The sequence below is a fragment of the Jaculus jaculus genome, assembly GCF_020740685.1.
Source record: "Jaculus jaculus isolate mJacJac1 chromosome Y unlocalized genomic scaffold, mJacJac1.mat.Y.cur SUPER_Y_unloc_2, whole genome shotgun sequence".
Taxonomy (NCBI): Eukaryota; Metazoa; Chordata; class Mammalia; order Rodentia; family Dipodidae; genus Jaculus; species Jaculus jaculus.
Window position 1 is genome coordinate 2,021,173 of NW_025423387.1, and position 19,817 is coordinate 2,040,989.

General features: G+C 51.0%; 1 protein-coding gene across 1 annotated transcript; it reads right to left on the minus strand.

Annotated features, from left to right (window-relative positions):
- Nucleotides 1–2,033: 2,033 nt before the first annotated feature.
- On the minus strand, nt 2,034–18,670 carry LOC123457178 (solute carrier family 22 member 14-like). Its single transcript, XM_045141183.1, has 11 exons — nt 18,635–18,670; nt 13,950–14,459; nt 12,311–12,414; nt 11,979–12,133; nt 11,056–11,224; nt 8,079–8,199; nt 7,750–7,847; nt 6,182–6,396; nt 4,264–4,372; nt 3,121–3,321; nt 2,034–2,262 (listed from the first exon to the last, which is right to left on the minus strand). Exons 1-11 carry the CDS (start codon nt 18,668–18,670, stop codon nt 2,034–2,036), a joined length of 1,947 nt encoding a protein of 648 aa, XP_044997118.1.
- Between the last annotated feature and the right edge of the window lie 1,147 nt (nt 18,671–19,817).

The following is a 19,817-nucleotide window of genomic DNA, read 5'->3' on the forward strand; positions in this document are numbered from 1 at the left end:
GCTGGAGGCCGAGGCGTGCCGTTGTCTCTCTCTCTCTCGCTCTCTCTCTCTCTCTCTCCAAAAAAAAAAAAAAAAAAATTAGATTTGAAAGAGATAGAAAGTGCTAACAAAGGCTGGTGAGAGGGCTTAGCTGATAAGGCCCTTGCCTGCACAACCAAAAGACCCAGATTTGACTCCGCAGGACCCACATAAGCCAGATGCACAAGGTGAAGCATGCATCCGGAGTTCGTTTGCAGCAGCTGGAGGCCATGGCATGCCTGCTCTCTCTCTCTCTCTCTCTTTCTCCTATCTCTCAAATAAATAAATCAATAATTTTCAAAAAGAAAGTGTTAATCATATAGAATTTATTTCATACAATTTTTATTTACTTTGTGTGTGCATGCATGTGCGTGTGCAAGTGCACACACACGCTCCAGGGTTTCTTGACACTACAAACACACACCAGATTCTTGAGCCACTTTTTGAGCTCATCTTATGTGGATGGCTTGGGAACTGAAACCAGGGCCAGCAGGCTTTGCAAGCAAGTGCCTTTCACCACTGAGCAATCTTCCTGGTCCCGTAATCTTGTGCAATTTCAGCATTTAACTTTTAATATTATAATGAGACCCCCTGGGTGACAGGAATGATGTGTGAAGGCCTCATTGTGATGCTTCCTTGAAAATACAGGGCTTTTCTGTCTTCGAAGAAGCTCCTAAGAGTCTGACTGGGGCTCTTTCTTACAGTACATGGTCTTCCATGAAGCCAGGAAAGAGTGGAGGAGATGAGGAGGCTCTGACATCAGGGACACATCAGTGGAGGGAGGAGGGAAGCCAGGGTCTGACCCCAGAGCTCCTGGGTCTGATCAGCAGGTGAGGCCTCGCTTGGAGAGGCCATGAGCTGGAGGAGAAAGGCAATTCACAGAGACCAGTGGGGACTGGGAACTGTGGGGTGGGGACTTGTTCTTGGAATGGGATAGGTCAGAGGTCAGCTGGGCTGGAGCCATCAGGAGGACATCCTCCAGAATAAGACTGAGATGGATAATCTTCAAGGCCACACTTATTCAGAAGCATCAGAGGACCCAAGTTCAATCCCTAGAACGCATGTAAAATGAATAAATAAATAAAATAAAAAGCAAGACATGGTGGCACTTGCTTGTAATCCCAGGTCTGTGAAGGCAGAGGTATGTGGGTCCTTGGAGCTCACTGGCTAGCCAGTCTAGCTGATTAGGCAAGTTCCACGCCAGTGTAAGACTCTGTCTCAAAAAGAAAGGTAACTGGGTATGACGGAGCACACCTTTAATCCTAGCACTTGGGAGGCAGAGGTAGGAGGATCAGTGTGAGTTCAAGGCCACCCTGAGACTACATAGGGAATTCCAGGTCAGCCTGGGCCAGAGTGAGACCCTACCTCAAACGCCCGCCCCCCCCCCCCCAAAAAAAAGGAAGGGAGGGAAGGAAAGAGGGATGGAGGGAGGGAAAAAGGAAGGGAGGAAGGAAGAAAGAAAGGTGCATGGCGCCTGAGGAACAATGCGTGAAGTCACTCTCTGCTGCCTCAAGCACACACATCTACACATGTGAGCCCACCCATTTCCATACAAAAGGAGAAATCAAGAGTGCCCTGTGCAATGGGAATTCTTGCTAACCCTTCTCGACCTTCCCTGCCCTGGTGGGTGTGTGACACAGGGCTCTGAGTTCTGTCCTAGGTCTGCACCTGTACCTGAGCTGTGCCAGCGGGTGTGAACGGCATCTGTGCTCAGAGACATTTCCTACTTCACACACCACCCATCCACAAAGGTCGCTGTCCCTCAAGATTTAGCCAAAGCCTCCGCTGGGTGGTCCAGACACAGCCAACTTTGACCTTAGCCATCTCAAGACAAACATGGCATCTTTATTGGAACAAAGCACAAGTTAGCCCCTCTTTCAGTAGGGCCTCTTTTTGGATTATTAGGGCTGGCCTTGGAGCAGGACTGGACTTGTCCCCAATGCTGGACTGGGTCTAGAATCCATGGCCCAAACTCAGTCACTAAACTCCAACCCAAGACTCTGTAAGGCTGGCCCTCAGGAATCTAGACTGGGTTCTTTCATGTCGTAGGGTTTCTCTGGGGCAGCGTCCGAGAGGTCATAGGGGTCCAGAATCAGAGGTGGGTCATCGGGAGCGGTGTTCTCCAGGCCTTTGTCAGACGCGTCATCAGACAGGGACTCCTCCTCGCCTGTCTTCATTGGTGAGAGGTCCCTGCTCTCCCTCCAGTAGGTGTTAAAGTTCTCTTCAAGTGAATCCTTTTGGAAGCTGAGAAAAGCCACGAGAAACATTCGACCAGGCCCACTTCGAAACGAGATGGGACTCTCTCTCCTGCTAGCCCCAAGCCAGCTTGGCCAGGGACTCAGGAGGAACCCTCAGCACCAGGGCCAGGCTGACTCCACCTCCCAACCCAGCCTCGCCTCCCCCTCTCCTGTGACTTTGGAGCATATCTTGTCACTCGCCTTCCCAAACCCAGCGCCTGGCCACATGCTGGACTTTGTGCCAGCCTTTTTATTTATTTATTTATTTATTTATTTTTTTTTTTTTTCAGGCAAGCCCGTAGACTGGCCTCTTTTAGGCAAGAGAGAGAGAGAATTGGTGCACCAGGGCCTCCAGCCACTACAATCAAACTTCAGACACATGTACCCCCTTGTGTGCATGTGTGACCTTTCTCACTTGCATCACCATGTGTCTGGTTTATGTGGGACTTGGAGAATTGAACATGAGTCCTTAGTCTCCACAGGCAAGAGCCTTAACCACTAAGCCATCTGTCCAGCTCTGCGCCAGCCATTTTGTGTGGCTTTAATCATCAAAAAAAAAAAAAACTATGGCGGAGACAATAGAGTGTGATGTCTATGCATCTCAGTTTCCTCATTTTCAAGGTCAGGGCCCCGTGAAGATAAGCAGACAAGGCAGGAAGGAAATAGAGTTTGGCCCAGGCTTAGCTAGGAGAACCAGACAGAAGGAGAGTGGACAGAGCCCAGGCTGGACTCAAGCAAGTGGGCACACAGGGAGTTTCTGGAGAGACTGCCTTGGACATGGGTGTCCCTCACGTCATAAGGACGCACAGTGCCTGACATGCTCTCGTTGCCACGGTCTTGAGTTGGGGATCCCTCACACGCCTACCTCGACCTGGAGAGGTGGTGAAAGCTGTCGTAGAGGGGCTGGTCTTGGGTTTCGGGCACCAAGGAGGTGAAACATAAAGCCACGATGGAACAGATGCAGCAGAGAAAGATGGGCAGCTGGGACGAGATCTGACTGAAGATGGTCAAGGACAGGATGGCCCCCGCTGCCCACGACAGAGACACCATTCCCAGACCTGTAGACCTGAAAGTGCACAGCGCAGCCCGTGTGGGAGACCTGGTGGCCACCGGGGTCAGGCCAGCCCGTGTGTGACCTTGGAGAAATGCGTTCTCCCCGGACTCAAGAGAGGCGGTCATTGGGGCTGGGGAGACGGCTCAGCAATCAAAGGCTCTTGCTTGCAAAGCCAGCTGGCTCAGGTTTAATTAGCCAATGCAAAAAGTGGCCCATGCATTTGACATTGGTTTGCAGCAGGAAGAGACCCTGGCATATTCTCTCTCTCTCTCTCTCTCTCTCTCTCTCTCTCTCACACACACACACACACACACACACACACACAAATAAAAATAAACTTAGAAAGTTAGCTAGTCATTTCTCCTGGACTTCCTTCATGGGCAGTGGGTGGCATAACCACACAATAGTGTGTGGGTACAGAGTACAGCCAGCACCGCTGCCACCAGTAAGAGCGGGCAACTGGAGTCATGTCACCCTAGTTCAGATCCAGCTCTGTCACTTGCTATGTCTGACCTTCAGCAAGTGCTTTTATATCTTTGATTTTGTTGATTGAAATAGAGTTGATGACGGTAGCTGGAGGACTTTTTTGGGGGCGGGGGAGAGCTAGGTGAGGAAATCCAGGAAAAACTTTCGAATATTTGATGTGTTTATTTGCGTGAGAGAGAGGGAGGAAGAAGGAGACAGATAAGAATGGGCACAGCAGGGCCTCCCGCCCCTGCAGACAGACTCCAAAGGCACACGCCGCCTTGTGCGTCTGGCTCACGTGGGTCTTGGGGAATTAATTGAACCTGGGTGCTTAGGTTTTGCAGGCCAGCGCCTGACCTGCTAAGCCGTCTCTCCAGCCCACTAAACAGCGCCTGTCACCACGTGAGCGCTCAGCCCCAGCTGCTGTATGAATCGCGTCACCGTCCCTGTCCCCCCCTCCCCGCCCCCCCCCCCCCCCCCCCGTGGTACCTGAGGACGGTCGGGAGGAGCTCGGCCTTGTAGATAAAGAACACGGTGACGGTGGAGGCCAGCGTGAACTGCCCAAGCACGAGCACCACGACCATGGTGGACTTCAGCTCTGAGGGACGACAGCATGGCCCCTGAGTCTCGGGCCATTTCCCCCGGGACCCCACAGCCTCCCTTCACTCCCTTGCCAAAGACAGGTTTTAGGCTGACCTGGAATTCACTCTGTAGTCTCAGGGTGGCCTCAAACTCATGGCGATCCTCCTACCTCAGCCTCCCCAGTGCTGGGATTAAAGGGGTGCGCCAACATGCCTGGCGCCAAAGACACCTTAATGGCCCACCCCTAAAAACCACCTGATCTACTCGGTCAGAGGAGGGTCAATCTGCGTAGGCCCAGCCACGGTCAAAGTTAAAATGTCTGCAATGAGAGTGTCAGACAAGGCCCGGGACAGGGCCTCCATGGCACCCAAGGGATTCTCAGGCCACGGCCCACATGTAGCGCTGAGTCCTAATATCATTGTTTCCTGTACCCCACTGCCCATTGCTGCTCCACCATCACTGGCACCAGGCTCCCCTTCTAGAGGCTTCCGAGTTCCGCAAAGGAGGGGCTGGCGTCTGAGGCCTTACGGATGGGAGTTCTCTGATCTGTAGGCTGCCTGCCTCTGGGGAGCCAGACGTGTGCTCCAAAGAAGAAACAGGACAAGCTCTGTGGACGTGAAACCACGACTGCCTCCTTCTGCTCTAGCGGAGTCTGTTCCCAGCCTCTTTCCCCAGTGAGATTTGTAAATATTTCTGCTTGACTCAGAGCACATCACTTTAAGGAGATAAATCAGCCGGGTGTGGTGGCACACTTCAATCCCAGCGCTGGGGAGGCTGAGGTAGGAGGATCACTGTGGGCTCAAGGCCAGTCTGCTACTACAGACTGCATTCTGGGTCAACCTGGCCTCGAGAGAGACACTGCCTACAAACAAACAAACAAACAAACAAACAACAAACAAAAAGAGCAAAGATGAAATCAGCCTTCCGTGGTGGTGCACACATTTAATCCCAGCACTCGGGAGGCAGAGGAGGGAGGATCGCTGTCAGTTCCAGGCCACCCTGAGACTAAAACAAACACACACACACACACAAAACCAAACAGTCAAAACCCAACAATTTGTTTCTTCATTTTGTTTTAGTCAGTCAACAGCTGCCAACATCTGGAGGAGGAAGGGTTCAAGCGGAGACATACAATTTCAACCCCCTGAGGAAGGGAAGGCACTCCTTGGGGACGGCATGGGTTCCAGCCCTTCTTACTAAGCCCCAGTCGCTGGAGAGGCTGTTGTGGTCAGCGATCCCAAACGGTACTTACTCCCCCCCACCACAGCCCGGTGGCCTGAGCATGTTCATTGCCTGGGGCTCTTTGAAAGACTGGAAATATTGCAAGTTCAACCCTAGTGCCAAACACCAGGAGCCGGTCAGTGAAGCCCTAAGAAGAGGCCTCTGAGAGAGCCCTGTTCCTGTGGATCAAGGCTAACATTGCCCCGTTTCGGTGACTCCATACATCCCGAAGTTACAAATAACATCAGGTACTCCCCTCTTGGGAGGGGGGCTGCCGAGGAGAGAGGCAGGGCCCAGGGGAGCAGCCACCAAATGTCCCCCTCAACCACTAGATCTGCTTCTGACGTGGACTGGGATCAGGGAACCCCAGGCTGCCTGCCCTCCCTCACCAAGACCACGCCCTTGGACAGCATGAGCTCCTTTGGAGCACGGAGGGGGTGTACTCTCTTGGGGGATCCCCACTTAGCACCTGTTCTTAAGGGGCTGGGGCTGTGTGTGCAGGAGGACAGCTCCCTGGTATCTGGCTGAGTAGCCAGGGAAGGGGGAGAGGGACTTGGGGCACAGGGAAGGCGGGAGGTAGCCTGTTGGGTAGTGTAGAATGTACCTTGGGGGAGGAACAAGAGGATGAAGCTTATGATAGTGGCTTGGGTGAGAGTCAAAGTCAGGCTCCACTTCCTCCCAACCTGCTCAAGGAAGAAAATGTAGCAGAGCCGGGCAGGCACGTCCATTATGCCAAGGATGACCTGTCCAAAGTAGACGTTCATCCCAAACTGTTTCATCTTGTGGTTCATTGAGAAATACGTATAACTGACAGTGAACCTGGAACAAAACCAGGAGAGAGCCTGGTGTGGTGATACACCTCTTTAATCCCAGCACTCAGGAGGCAGAGGTAAGATGATAGATGTGCGTCTACCCTGAGACCACATAGTGAATTCCAGGTCAGCCTGGGCTAGATTGAGACCTTGCCTTGAGAAACTAAAACAACAAACAAGGCCGGAGAGATGGCTTAGCTGTTAAGTGTTGCCTATGAAGCCTAAGGACCCCAGTTTGAGGCTTGATTTCCCAGGACCCATGTAAGCCAGATGCACAAGGTGGTACATGCATCTGGAGTTTGTTTGCAGTGGCTAGAGGCCCTGGTGTGCGCATTCTCTCCCTCTCTCTCTCTCTCTCTGCCTCTTTCTCTCTGTATCTATCTGTCACTCTCAAATAAATAAATAAAAGTAAACAAAAATAAAACATCATAAAAGAACAAACAAAAACAGGAGAGAGAGAAACAGAGATGAGATAGAAACAAAGAAAGGCTGCTGGAGAGATGGTTTAGTAGTTAAGGCACTTGCCTGCAAAGCCTAAGGACCCAGGTTCGATTCCCCAGTACCCACATAAGGCAGATGCACAAGGTGGTGCACTTGTGTCTGGAGTTCATTTGCAGTGGCTGGAGGCCCTGGTGTGGGCTCTCTTTCTCTCTCTCTCTCTCTCTCTTTCCTTCCCTCCCTCCTTCTCCTTCTCTATTTGCCTCTCTATCTCTCACTCAAATAAATAGATAAATAAATTAATAAGATATTTTGTTTAAAAAAGACACAGAAAGGACAGATGAGATAGAGACACAGAGACAGAAACAGGGAATATGGAGACAGACAGAAACTGAGTCAGGGAGGGAGAGAGAGGCTGAGGACAAGGCGGTGAAGAGGGAGGGTAAGAATGAAGGAGGGAAACAGACACAGAGAGAGCTGGAGATGACTGTCAGGAAAGTGCTTATCACGCCATCATGAAGACCTGAGTTCGGTTCCCCAGCACCCGTGTACACGTCGGGGGAGGCAATGCACACCTGTAATGCAAGAGCTGGGAGGAAGAGACAGGAGGACTGCCGGGGCTCTCTGGCCAGCTAGCTAGTCTGATTGGTGAAGTCCAGACCAATGGGAGAGTCTGTCTCAAAAAGAGGTGGCACGTGAGGTTATCCTGTGGCCTTCACATACATGCACACACACTTGCATGTGCACCCATACATCCGTGTGCTCGAAGAACCAAAAAAAAAGGAGGAGGAATAATCATGGCAGAGACCTGGGAGACATGGCCCTAGCTCCTGCTCCTCACACAGCCTGACCAACCCCACGCATGCCCTCGCCAGAGCGTGCAGCCCACCCATTGCCTCCTTGGCCAGTCCTGAGTACTCACCAAACACAGCCCATCGCCATGACCACCTTGAAGAGGTGCTTGTTGTTGTAGAAGTCCAGGATAGAGGCTTTAGTCAGCTTCTTCCCCAGTGGATGCAGCTGCAGGCGAGGCGAGTCCAGCCAGAGAGGCGGCAGAGCTGAGACTCCAGCCGGCTCCCTCCCCCGCGCCCCCCAACCCCGCCCAGTGGTCTCTGGCCTGGCCCAGCAAAGCTTCATTTTGCTGCCATCATTCTCCTCAAGCTGAGGACAAGCTCTGGCTCCGCGTCCCACCGAAAGGGTGGAGGACGGAGCCTTCCCTCACCCTGCAGCACTGGCCAGCAAGCGCGTTACCTCTTTCAGCAGACTCGGGGGAATCAGTGTCTTGTTCATGTCGGCTGCATAGCACAGTGCCTTCTTGGCCTCCTCCACCTTCCCTTTCATCATCAGCCACTGCGGAGACTCCTGTACAATCCTGCGTGGGGTCCGCCCCTCTCTTACCTCAAAGATTCCAGGACTCCTTGGTTATCCCCACCCCAAGCTCGGTGGTGTTCACCCTGCTACAGCATGAGGAGACCAAGGGTCCTTGGAAGCCGCCATCAATCTCAAGAGACCCTCTGCCCCTACCTGGGAGCCAGTTCTCCTCCAAGCCACACACAGTCCCCACTATAGGTCAGCGACACCTGGACACTTGCTGCTTCTGCCCCGCCTCTTTTCCTACCTCCAGTCACCCTTAAGCTTTCTTTCCTACGTTAGGGCACCGTCCCAGGCCCACACCCTTCTGGGGGAGTTGAAGCGTAGCTGTTCCCCCCGGGCTTGACATAACCATCGCCATCATGAAACAAGGCATGAAGCAGGGCGTGATGGCGCATGCCTTTAATCCCAGCACTCGGGAGGCAGAGGAAGGAGGATCGCCGTGAGTTCGAGGCCACCCTGAGACTCCATAGTGAATTCCAGGTCAGCCTGAGCTAGAGTGAGACCCTTCCTTGAGGAAACCAAAAATTAAAAAAAAAAAAAGAACCTGGAATTCTAAAAAGGGTAAGTGATCTCAGTGCCTCTCTCCGACCAGCCTTATCTCCTTTTTGATTATCTATCCACTGCCTCCTAAAAAAGGCACAAGGGGACTCTGTCCCTTCTTCCTTGTGAACACATGTAGAAGGTGTCACCTGTGACAAACAGGCTCCCAGCAGCTGCCAGATACACTCTCTCTCATAAAAAGAAAAAAGTTGGTCATATGTGGATCCTAGCTACAGATGATTGGGCTTCTGTGTCGGAATGAAAATACTTGGTAGCAGAGGCCAGTAAGTTAAAAAAGGAGACATAAAGGGAAGAGAAAGGAAGGGAGAAGGGTACTTAATAGGTTGGTATTGTATATATGTAAGTACAATGATTGAGATGGGGAGGTAATATGATGGAGAATGGAATTTCAAAGGGGAAAGTATGGGGGAGGAAGGAGGGAATTTCCGTGGGATTTTTTTTATAATCATGGAAAATGCTAATAAAAATTTTTTAGAAAAAGAAAAAAGTTGGTCAATGCCCTCTGCAGAATTGGACAGATGCAGATGCCTAAGCTACTTCTATGCTCTCCATCTTGACTAGAAACCTTATCTCATAATGATGCCGTGTGTAGTGCAGGGGTTAAAACACAGGGGCAGCTGGGCATGGTGGTGCACACCTTTAATCCCAGCCCTTGGGAGGCAAACGTAGGAGGAGCTTTGTAAGTTCAAGGCCAGCCTGGACTACAGAGTGAATTCTAGGTCAGCCTAGGCTAGAGTAAGACCTTACCTCAAAAAAAAAAAAAAAAAAAAAAAAAAGGAAAACCTCAGGGGCTCTATACTCATGACCTCATAGTAGCTGACACTACCTACAAAAGACCTGCGTAATAGGAGGGGAAAGTGATGACATAACAATAGCGGAGAGAGTAGTTGGAAAGAAGAGGTGATTCAGTGGAGGGGGGATTCGTGAGGGGAAAAGAAGGGTGATGGGAGGGGATTATGATCATGGTATATTGTCTGTATTTATGGAAGTTGTCACCAGATAGGCTGAGTTAAAAAGTCTCAGGCCTATGACTTTTCACCCTACCAGTTTTCCCCACCCTTGGAAGTGTCCATTCTCCCTCCTCACATTCATCTATTATGGCTGTGAAGATGAAAGGCCAGGGCTGCAGAGGCTGCTCACTGGCTAAAAACATATGCTTGCAAAGCTCACCGACCCTGGGTTTGACTTCCTAGTGCCCACATAAAGCCACATGCACAGAGTGGTGCATACTTCTGGAGTTTGTTTGCAGAGCCCAGAGCCCCTGGCATACCCATACATTCTCCCTTTCTCTCTCTCTCTCTGAAATAAGTAAAGAAAAACATGAAATGGCATTATGTCAGGATTATGGTGTTGGCTCCTCCCCCTCGCCCCTCTCTCTCTTGCCTCTGCCCCTTCCTGTGGGCCCAGCCTCATACTCCTGTCCCCTGCCCTCGCTCCTCTAAACTCTGGTCCACAGTTGTCACGTCACAGCTCCAAGCCTCTCATGTTCCTCCTGCCTGTCAGATGCCCCACATGACTCTGCCTCAATTGTCCACACAAGCCCTTTCCCTGTAAAGTGTCATTTCCTGGGTGACACCATTTTGTTTCTTACAGTTTATTTACTCGGCGTGGGTGCATGTGGCCTCGCTTTCCACCTCCAGTTCACCTCTGTGCTGTGGGCTTCAGGGAGAGTCTCACGGTCCCCACACCTCCCCCCCACACCGGGTGCCCGGGGATGACAGCAGCCTGCCACAGCTCTCACAAGGGCTTTGGGGACCTGAGCTCAGGTACTCAAGGGCTGCATGGCACGCGCTTTTCCCACTGAGCCATCTCACCAGCCTCGGGCGACCCCCTGTCTTCAGTGCCTACTCACGTGGCATGTGCCTCGCTGTGTCTGCACTGAAGCCACCTCAGGGCGACAGAGGCCAGCCCAGACTGTCTCAGCCTTACCTCTTTAAGCCTGACTTTTGCCATTGAAACACTTCAGCCTGTTTTTCTGGCTTTTTTTTTTTTCCCCCTTCGAGGTAGAGTTTCACTCTAGCCCAGGGTGACCTGGAATTCACTATGTAGTCTTAGGGTAACCTCGAACTCAAGGCGATCCTCTTACCTCTGCCTCCTGAGTGCTGGGATTAAAGGCGTGTGCCACCACGCCCGGCTCCTCTGGCATCTTTGAGGGTCACCTCTGAAGGCAGCAAATGCTCTTGGATCCTTGTCACTTCACCCACATGCCCTTTCTCCCGCCCGCGCCCACAGCCCTCCACTTGGACCCGGGAACACCCCCCCCCTTGGGCACGCCCCGAACGCGGTTGCTCACCAGACGTAGGAGACGAAGGGCAGCATGGGCATCCCACCCACCAAGAACAGCAGCCGCCAGTGCGGGATTCCGTAGGCAAAGCCCGAGACAGCCAAGTGCCCCACGGCGAAGAAGCAGTGCTCCAGGATGATGGCGTGGGCCCAGTGCTCACCCACGAGCCACTCCATGACTGCGCCCAGGCGAGAGAAGAGCACCACGGTCAGCTGCCCGCCCCTGTGCCTCCCGGGGCAGCCCTGCCGGGCATCCCGGCCCTCGGCGCCGCTCCCCGGCATCCTCACGCTGGCCGCTCCCGCTGCACCTTCTGCCAGAGCAGCAGCCCTCACAGGGAAGGCCTGATCTAGGCATCATGTCCCTCAGCAGTTGCCTTTGGCCACTGGTCCTTTGGCCACTTTTAGGTCTAAGGCTCCGGGGAGGACCAGCTTTCTCTGGCAGGCTCCCGGCGAGAAGTGGGACGAAGGAGCCCTGTGCCCAGCAGGGTTGCAGGTATTTGATTCCAGATGCCAGTGTGTGTGCGCTGGGAATGTTGGCCCCACGCGGGTCTGGGTTGAAAACCCAGCTCCCTTCTGCTGCGTGACCCTGGACCAGCTAGCTAACTTCTGTGAGGCTCAAGTGTTCTCAAAGCAGCTGCCTTGATTCTCAGGGGCTGAGCCTCTTTCACCCGTGTGGGGGTGCTGGGGGTGCGCAGGGAGCACACAGAGGGCACACGAGAGGCACGGGGGACCAGCACGGAGGATGAGAGTGGAGGACACCTTCAGGCCATGGCCTCTCCTGCCCCTCCTTCCCTGGCTGGGCGCTGTGGCTTGCAAATGGGTCAGCGTGAGTCTAACCATCCCAGACCAACGCTGCCCGCTGCTCCCTGACACGCCCCTGCCTCCTGCCCGCTGTCCTTGCCCCACCCCACGCCGCCCTCGAGGCGCAATCACCTAAGGACACGCTGCTGATGACGTAGCCCACCACTGCCTGGGAGACCATGAAGCGGAAGAAAAGATACTGGCGAAAGCTGCCCACAAACGCTGTCCCAAAGCCGAAGATGGCCATTCCCAGCAGGGACAGCAGGACGGCTGGATAGCGGCCAAACCTACGGGTGATCAGGGGACACTGCCTCAAAATGCCAAGACCGCCCTGGCTGGCTACAGTGGTCAGTACACCTGTGCGGTCCTACATGAAGCCTTTGCCTCCCCCTCCTCAAGACTCTAAATACCCCACGAGGAAGCAGGGTGTCCCAAGGCATCAGTGAGAACCCCAATAGACTCACCTGTCACTTATGGACCCAAAGATAAGAGACCCTGACAGGATGCCTGCCAGGTTTATGGTATGCACCATCTCCTTGCTTGGTTCATTGCCGCACACCAGGTCAAACTGAGGGTTAGACACAGGAGGTTGGCCACAGCCTCCAGCCAGAGCCTGGCCAGGAGGTGAGGGAGGACACCCTTAGACAGAGTAAGGTGTCTGAGTGTAAGGTGCTTCGGCTCTTGCCTGTTTCCTGTTCAGAACCTGGCAGACCCCAATGTTAGGCCTGGAGAAAGGAACCAGAGACATGGGACAAGAAGGGACATGGATGGGCTGGAGATATGGCTTAGCGGTTAAGCGCTTACCTGTGACCCTGATTGGAGGCTCGGTTCCCCAGGTCCCACGTTAGCCAGATGCACAAGGGGGCGCACGCGTCTGGAGTTCGTTTGCAGAGGCTGGAAGCCCTGGCGCGCCCATTCTCTCTCTCTCCCTCTATGTCTTTCTCTCTGTGTCTGTCGCTCTCAAATAAATAAATAAATAATTTAAACAAAAAAAAGAAGGGACATGGAGACTGGAGACATGTCTTAGCGGTTAAGGCACTTTCCTGTGAAGCCCAAGAACGCATGTTCAATTCTCCAGGTCCCATGTAAGCAGATGCACAGTGATGCAAGCATGCAATGTTGCACATGTGCATTAGGGGGCGCATGCGTCTGGAGTTCGTCTGCAGTGGCTGAAGGCCCTGGGGAGCCCATTCTCTCTCTCTCTCAATCTGTCTCTCTCTCAAATAAATAAATAAGTCAGGCATGGTGGCACACACCTTTAGTCCCAGCACATGGGAGACAGAGGTAAGAGGATCGCCATGAGTTCGAGGCCACCCTGAAGCTACATAGTGAATTCCTGGTCAGCTTGGGCTAGTGTGAGACCCTACCTTGAAAGACCAAAAATAAAAATTAAAAATTAATTAATTACTTTAACTTAAAAAAAAAGACGGGGCTGGAGAGATGGCTTAGCGGTTAAGTGCTTGCCTGTGAAGCCTAAGGACCCCAGTTCGAGGTTCGATTCCCCAGGACCCACGTTAGCCGGATGCACAAGGGGGTGCATGCGTCTGGAGTTCATTTGCAGTGGCTGGAGGCCCTGGTGTGCCCATTCTCTCTCTCCCTCTCTATCTCAACTTGGCCCCTTCTCTCTCTGTGTCTCTGAAATAAGTAAATGAAAATAAAATATTTTTTACAAAAAGACGGGACATGGATGGGGACGTAACCAAGTTCAGGCACAAACTGGTTCGGGGAACTAACCTGGGACTTCGCACGGGCGGTTCTGTGCTGGGAAGAACTCAGGCTACAGTTCAGGCTGCTAAGCCCAGAGAAACGCCGGTAAGGCCCGCTTCTTTCCCATCCCTAGCTCTGAGAGCTCAGGTAACCCAGCCATGGCCTGGGTGGCAAACCTTACGTGGACACCCTGTCTCTAACTACAAATGCACCTGGCAGGGCCGGGAAGGAGAAAAACAGAGGCTTTTCCTAGACAAAATTGGCAAGGCCCACGGTGGGGAGAGGGAACCCCGATTGTCTTCCCTGGCCCACCTCTTCCGGATGGCATCAGGGCTGGTCGCCACCCCTCTCTGCTGTCTCTAGGCTCACAGTGGGTAGCTGTAAACACAAACACACCTCGTTGACCAGCGATCGCGTCTTGGAATCAGGATAGATCCACCCGTCTTGACATATTTCCGTGTAGTTAAGGCCAAAGGTGATGATAGAGTTCAGGTCCCATGACACAGGTAAGTACATGAGACATGTCTGGAAGCTGCCATTGCATGCACGGGGCAAGGTGAGGTTCAGCTGCTCAGCCTCGGAGAGGTTGGGACCCACTGCCAGGATCCAGCTGGTGTTGCAGTAGGGTGTCTGGTGTGTGAACACGAAGTAATCGGCGTACAAAAAGAAGGCCGACAGCATGTTGGGGATGAAGGTGAGGGCCACCAGCCTCCGCTGGAAGGTGCCAAACTCCCCCACGGCATCCAGGACGTTGGCTAACTTGTCATCCTGCCTGCTGTCCAAGGCCCTCAGTCTCCGTAACTTCTCCAAGGACTGAGAGCCAGTAGGACAGGAGCCCTCCTGCTGGCTGACTTTTCTGAGAGCATGGGTTCTGAGATCGCCACGGAAGTTGTCCTCTTCTTCTAGCTGTTCAAAGGAAGGACGGAGCCAGCTCAGCCGTGTGACACACTTTCCCAGACTTCAGACACCGGCGTCGGAACCAAAGAACAGAAAGCGCCCTCTGCCTTGAAGTGTGTGGAGTGCATGGCCCCTCCTTAAATTTCTGAAATTTCTTTGTTCACGGCATTTTTCCTCATTGGCTCAACCATCCCTGATTGTTAGCACAATGGATGTATATATGTGTGTGTGTACATATATACATATATGTATAGGCATGTGCATGTGTAGTATTGTGGTGTGGTGTGTATGTGGCATGCATGGTATATGCACTGTGTATGTGTACATGCACACACCCCCTGCACATTTGTGTGGAGGCAAGAGGAAAATGTTAAGGGTCTTCCTCTGTTCCTTATCCACATATTTCCTTTTTAAAATTTTTTTAATGAGTTCTTTTAAAAATATTTATTTATTTGAAAGAGAGAAAGAGGTACAGAGAGAAAGAGAGAAAATGGGCACGCTAGAGCCTCCAGCCGCTGCAGAGAAACTCCAGACGCATGTGCCACCTTGTCCATCTGGCTTACATCGGCACTGGGGAATTGAACCTGGGTCTTTAGGTTTCAAAGGCAAGTGCCTTAATCGCTAAGCCATCTCTCCAGCCCCACATATTTCCTTTGAGATGGAGTATCCCTCTGAACCTGGAGCTACTGTTTTTAAAAGCCTCAGTGATTCCCTGTTCTCCACTCCCCACAAGACGAGGGTTACAGTCATGCATGATCATGCCCAGATGTTTACACAGATGTAGGGAATTGGACCCTTCCAGGCCCTAAAGCTTGTGTGGTAAGCACACTTAACCACTGAGACATCTCTACAGCCCTGCAGTGGATATTTTTAAAAATACACATATATTTTTGTTTTTATTTAATTTGAGACAAAGAATGGACATGGCAGGGCCTCCAGCCACTGAAAAAATCTCCAGGTGCATGTGCCACCTTGTGTAGCTGGCTTACATGGGTCCTGGGGAATCTAACCTGGGTCCTTTGGCTTTACAAGCAAGCGCCTTAACTCCTAAGCCATCTCTCCAGCTCAGTGATTATTTTTAATGTTGTAGAGAATGCCCTCCTGTAGGATGTGAGGAACTCTCAACTGGAAAGATTTGCCTACTCTGGGGCACCACTGGAATCACCTCTGGGGATCCTTCCTTCAAATAAATAAATGAATAAATAAATTAAATTAAATTGTGACTGTTAAATTCTCTTGTTAACTTGATCAGATTAGGAATCAAGGAAGAAGTATGTGTCATGGGCAGGTCTGTGGGAAGAATGTACTGAGAGAGGAAATCCTTCCCCCAGAGCAGGCGGCCCTTCTGGTGGTGGACTGTAGAGAGAGAAGCTGCAAGAGAACCCTGTGTCTTTTGTTAACTGTTTTCTGGTGCCCACATCTACCCTATCGCCGGTATCCCTCATGGACAATGGACCATGAAGACCAGTGGGTCTCCAGGAATCCTCCAGGCCTTCAATGCCAGACTACAGCTGAGATATCCAGCCTCCTGGACTGAGAAGCTACTGGGTTCTCAGCCTCCCCAGCCTGCACATGGCCACCGATGGACCTGGACCATGTGGTGGTTTGAATAGATGGCCCCCAATATATTCAGTTCTTTATTGTTTGTAGTTTGCATTCTGCAGCCACCTGGCTAGAGGCAGTGTCACTGGGCGAATCTTATGGTGTGGTGGTGGGTTTCAGATTCCAATCTAAAGATATGTAAAGTGTGCCTAGCTGAAGTTCCAAAAGTGTGTTGTGTGGCTTTTGGCTTTTGATTTTTAGGCTTATGCTTATCTCTGTCTGCTTGGTCCTGTGAAGGCAGGCCAGCTTCTTCTGCCATTTATGAAACTTCCCCTGGATCTGTAAGCTTCAATAAATATCCCTTCCTCTGTAACTGTGCCTGGTCTGGAAGTTCATCTCAGTGAACCTGAAGCTGTTTGCTACAGACTGCCCAGCCTGAACCCTTTAAGCCCATCTAATAAATCTTGTCTATAATATATGTCCATTCTATTGGCCTGCTCTTCTCAATAACCCTAATACAAAAATAAAATAAGGGCTAGAGGGCATGGCTTGGTGGTCAAGCACTTGCCTGTGAAACCTAAGAACCCAGGTTCACTTCCCTAGTGCCCACATAAGCCAGATGCACAAGGTGGCACATGGGTCTGGAGTTGGTTTGCAGTGGCTGGAGGCCCTGGGGCGTCCATTCTCTCTCCCTCCATCTGTCTCTTTCGTTCTCTCTCTCTCTCTCTCTCTCTGTCTCGCTCTCAGTCTCAAATAAACAAATATTTTAAAATATATAATAAGATAAACATCTGCCAGAAGCCTTGGCCAAGAGCTGGGATGCAGAACACCAGATTGAGGTGGGGAGAACACAGAGTCAAAGTGGAGGGGCAGGCAAGGGTAAGAGGGCCAACATTACCGCGGGCAGCAGCAAAGGCCAGCAATTAAGCTGGCCACTGCGTTTGGAGCTGAAACCTCAGCAGGGCTAAAGAGGCCCTGGGTTGCGGTCCCCTTTGGCCACCGGCAGGAGCAACAAGCTTTCTCGGTGGAAACGTTCTCCAAGCTGCTCCTGCAAGACTCTCACGGCACAAGAACAAGCAGAGGTTCTGGTCTGAGAAGGAAAGCCACGCTAAGAACAGAACCCACAGACAAGGGACTGTGCTCTTAGATGAAAAGTAGAGAGCAGCCAGCATATAAACTGTGGTGGTTTGATTGTAAGTGTCTGTCAAAGCCTCAGGTATTTTTGATTAAGATAAAGCTTCCCTCCCCCTGTCTTAAGTAATTTTTAAAAATGATAAAAAGCCAGGTGTGGTGCCGCACGGCTTTAATCCTAGCATTCAAGAGGTAGGAGGATCGTGGTAATTTTGAGGCCACCCTAAGACTACATAGTGAATTCCAGGGCAACATGGGCTAGAGCAAAACCCTACCTGGAAAAAAAAAAAAAAAAAAAAAAAAAGGTAAAGCATCCTATTTAAGGACTGTAGAGAGAGAGAGCTTAGCTGTTAAGGAACTTGCCTATAAAACCTAAAGACCCAAGTTTGATTCCCCAGGACCCACATAAGCCAGATGTACAAGGTGGCACATGTGTCTGGAGTTTGTTTGCAGTGTCTAGAGGCCCTGGTGCACCCATTCTCTCTGTGTCTCTCTTCCTCTTTCTCTCTCTCTTAAATAAATAAGTAAATAAACTATTTAAAGGGTGTTAACCCTAGAATTTTAAAAACAAGCGTCCTGGGCTGGAGGGATGGCTTGGTAGTTAAGGCGTTTGTCTGCAAAGCCAAAGGACCCAGGCTCAATTCCCCAGGGACCCACGTATGCCGGACGCACGAGGTGGTAATGGCTGGAGGCCCTGGAGTTCCTGCATGTGTGTACTCTCTCTTTCTCTCTCCCTCTTTATGTCTGTCAAATAAATACATAAAAATAACTAAAAACAAAAAAACAAGCTTCCTACTTAGGTCTCCAGCAGGCAGAGCCCTGCTGGGGGAGGTGTCACCCTGGGGTGAGCTCAGGTCCCGCCCTAAGGGTGTTCCGAGCCAGCTCAGCTCTGGCGTGTTCCTCTTCTCCCTGTGCTGAGAAAGGAGTGAGCCAGCTTCCTCTGCCCGGACTTAAGCTTCCCCGGGAATCTTTTAAGTCTGAAATAAACCCTTTCTTCCCATAAGCTGCTTCTGGTCAGGTGTTTGTCCCAGAAATGAGAAGTTAACTGCAGCATAAACCTTGCCAGGAAATCAGAGCTGGCCAGATACGCTACTGCACACCTGCAGCCAGATCTCTAGCCCTGGCAGGTGAGGTGGGAAGATCACAACTTCAAGGCCAGTCTGAGTTTCCTAATAAGACTTTATTCCATTTTTTTTAATTTTTATTTTTTATTAGAGTACTTCTTTTGTTATATATCTTATTTATATCTTTGAGAGAGAGAGAGAAATAATGAAAAAAATATATACGTCTTTATTTTTTGGGGGGTTTTCGAGGTAGGGTCTCACTCCAGCCCAGGTTGACCTGGATTCACTCTGTAGTCTCAGACTGGCCTTGAACTCATGGAGATCCTCCTACCTCTGCCTCCTGAGAGCTGGGATTAAAAATGTGCACCACCATGCCCATCTTGCAATGTCTTTTTGTTTGTTTGTTTTTTACAAAAGTGGTTATTTTCTCGTTTGCTTAGAACTTACCTTATTTATATCTTCCGTCTTGTTCTGGTGGCTCATGGCCCTCCTTTTCCCTCTCCAAAGAGTCTTGAAATAAATGACAATCTGGTCACTCTATGAGAAAGCACACTTAAAATATAAGGACAAGCTGGGTGTGATGGTGCACACCTTTAATCACAGCACTCGGGAGGCAGAGGTCGGAGGATCACCATAAATTCAAGGCCACCCTGAGAATACAGCCTGGGCTAGAGTGAGACCCTACCTTGAAAAACAAAAATACAAAAAAAATAAAATTTAAGAACATAATGAGGTAGGAAGATGCCTGAGAGTATATAGTGAATTCCAGGTCAGCCTAGGCTAGATTAAGACCCTACCTCAAAAAATAACAACAACGAAGAAAAGAATTTAAAAATATAAGGACATAAAAGCATTAAGCTTGGAGTTGGAGAGATGACTCAGCATTGTATCACTGTCCTCAGGACACTGTAGGCACCAGAACTGCTCCGCACTGGCATGATCCTAGATTGTACGCATCACCATGAAAATGGCCCTTTGTTCCCTGGGCTCACATCCAAGAACGAGGACCATCTCCATGGCTGTTGCCGTGAGTTCAGACCACCCTCCAGCAAGAGCACACTGTCGGTCTACACCTCTTACAAGGTGTCTTATTCCTTATAGACGCCAGTCTGGGTGTTATATTTTGTCCGTTTATTTGTAAGCAGAGAAGAGACACAGACAGAATGGGCACTAGGGCCTCCGCCACTATAAATGAACTCCAGATGCATGAGCCACTCTATGCATCTGGCTTTACGTGGGTACTGGGGAACCAAACCCTGTCTTAAGGCTTTGCAGGCAAACGCCTTAACCTCTGAGCCATCTCTTCAGCCCCAGTCTGGGTGCTGTAACTTAATGATTTCGGTCATTTCCTAGGCATGCTTGGACATCTACATCTTCGTCCTTGTCCTTTCTATTCTACTGGAGGCTGAGCGGCTGCATTGCCTGGATGCCCCTCTAGATCTCCTTCCAGGTCCTACAGTCTGACCTTCAGTCTAGTAGAACTTCCCACTGAGGACTGAACCAAACACATAGTTTTGATGAGCACCCCTCCCAAACTCTTCTCCCAATGCTTCCCAGCTCTCTGCAGATTCTCGGTCCTCCGGGACAATTCTCCAGAAAGTTCTTTCAAGGATGGACCTTGGCTGAGACA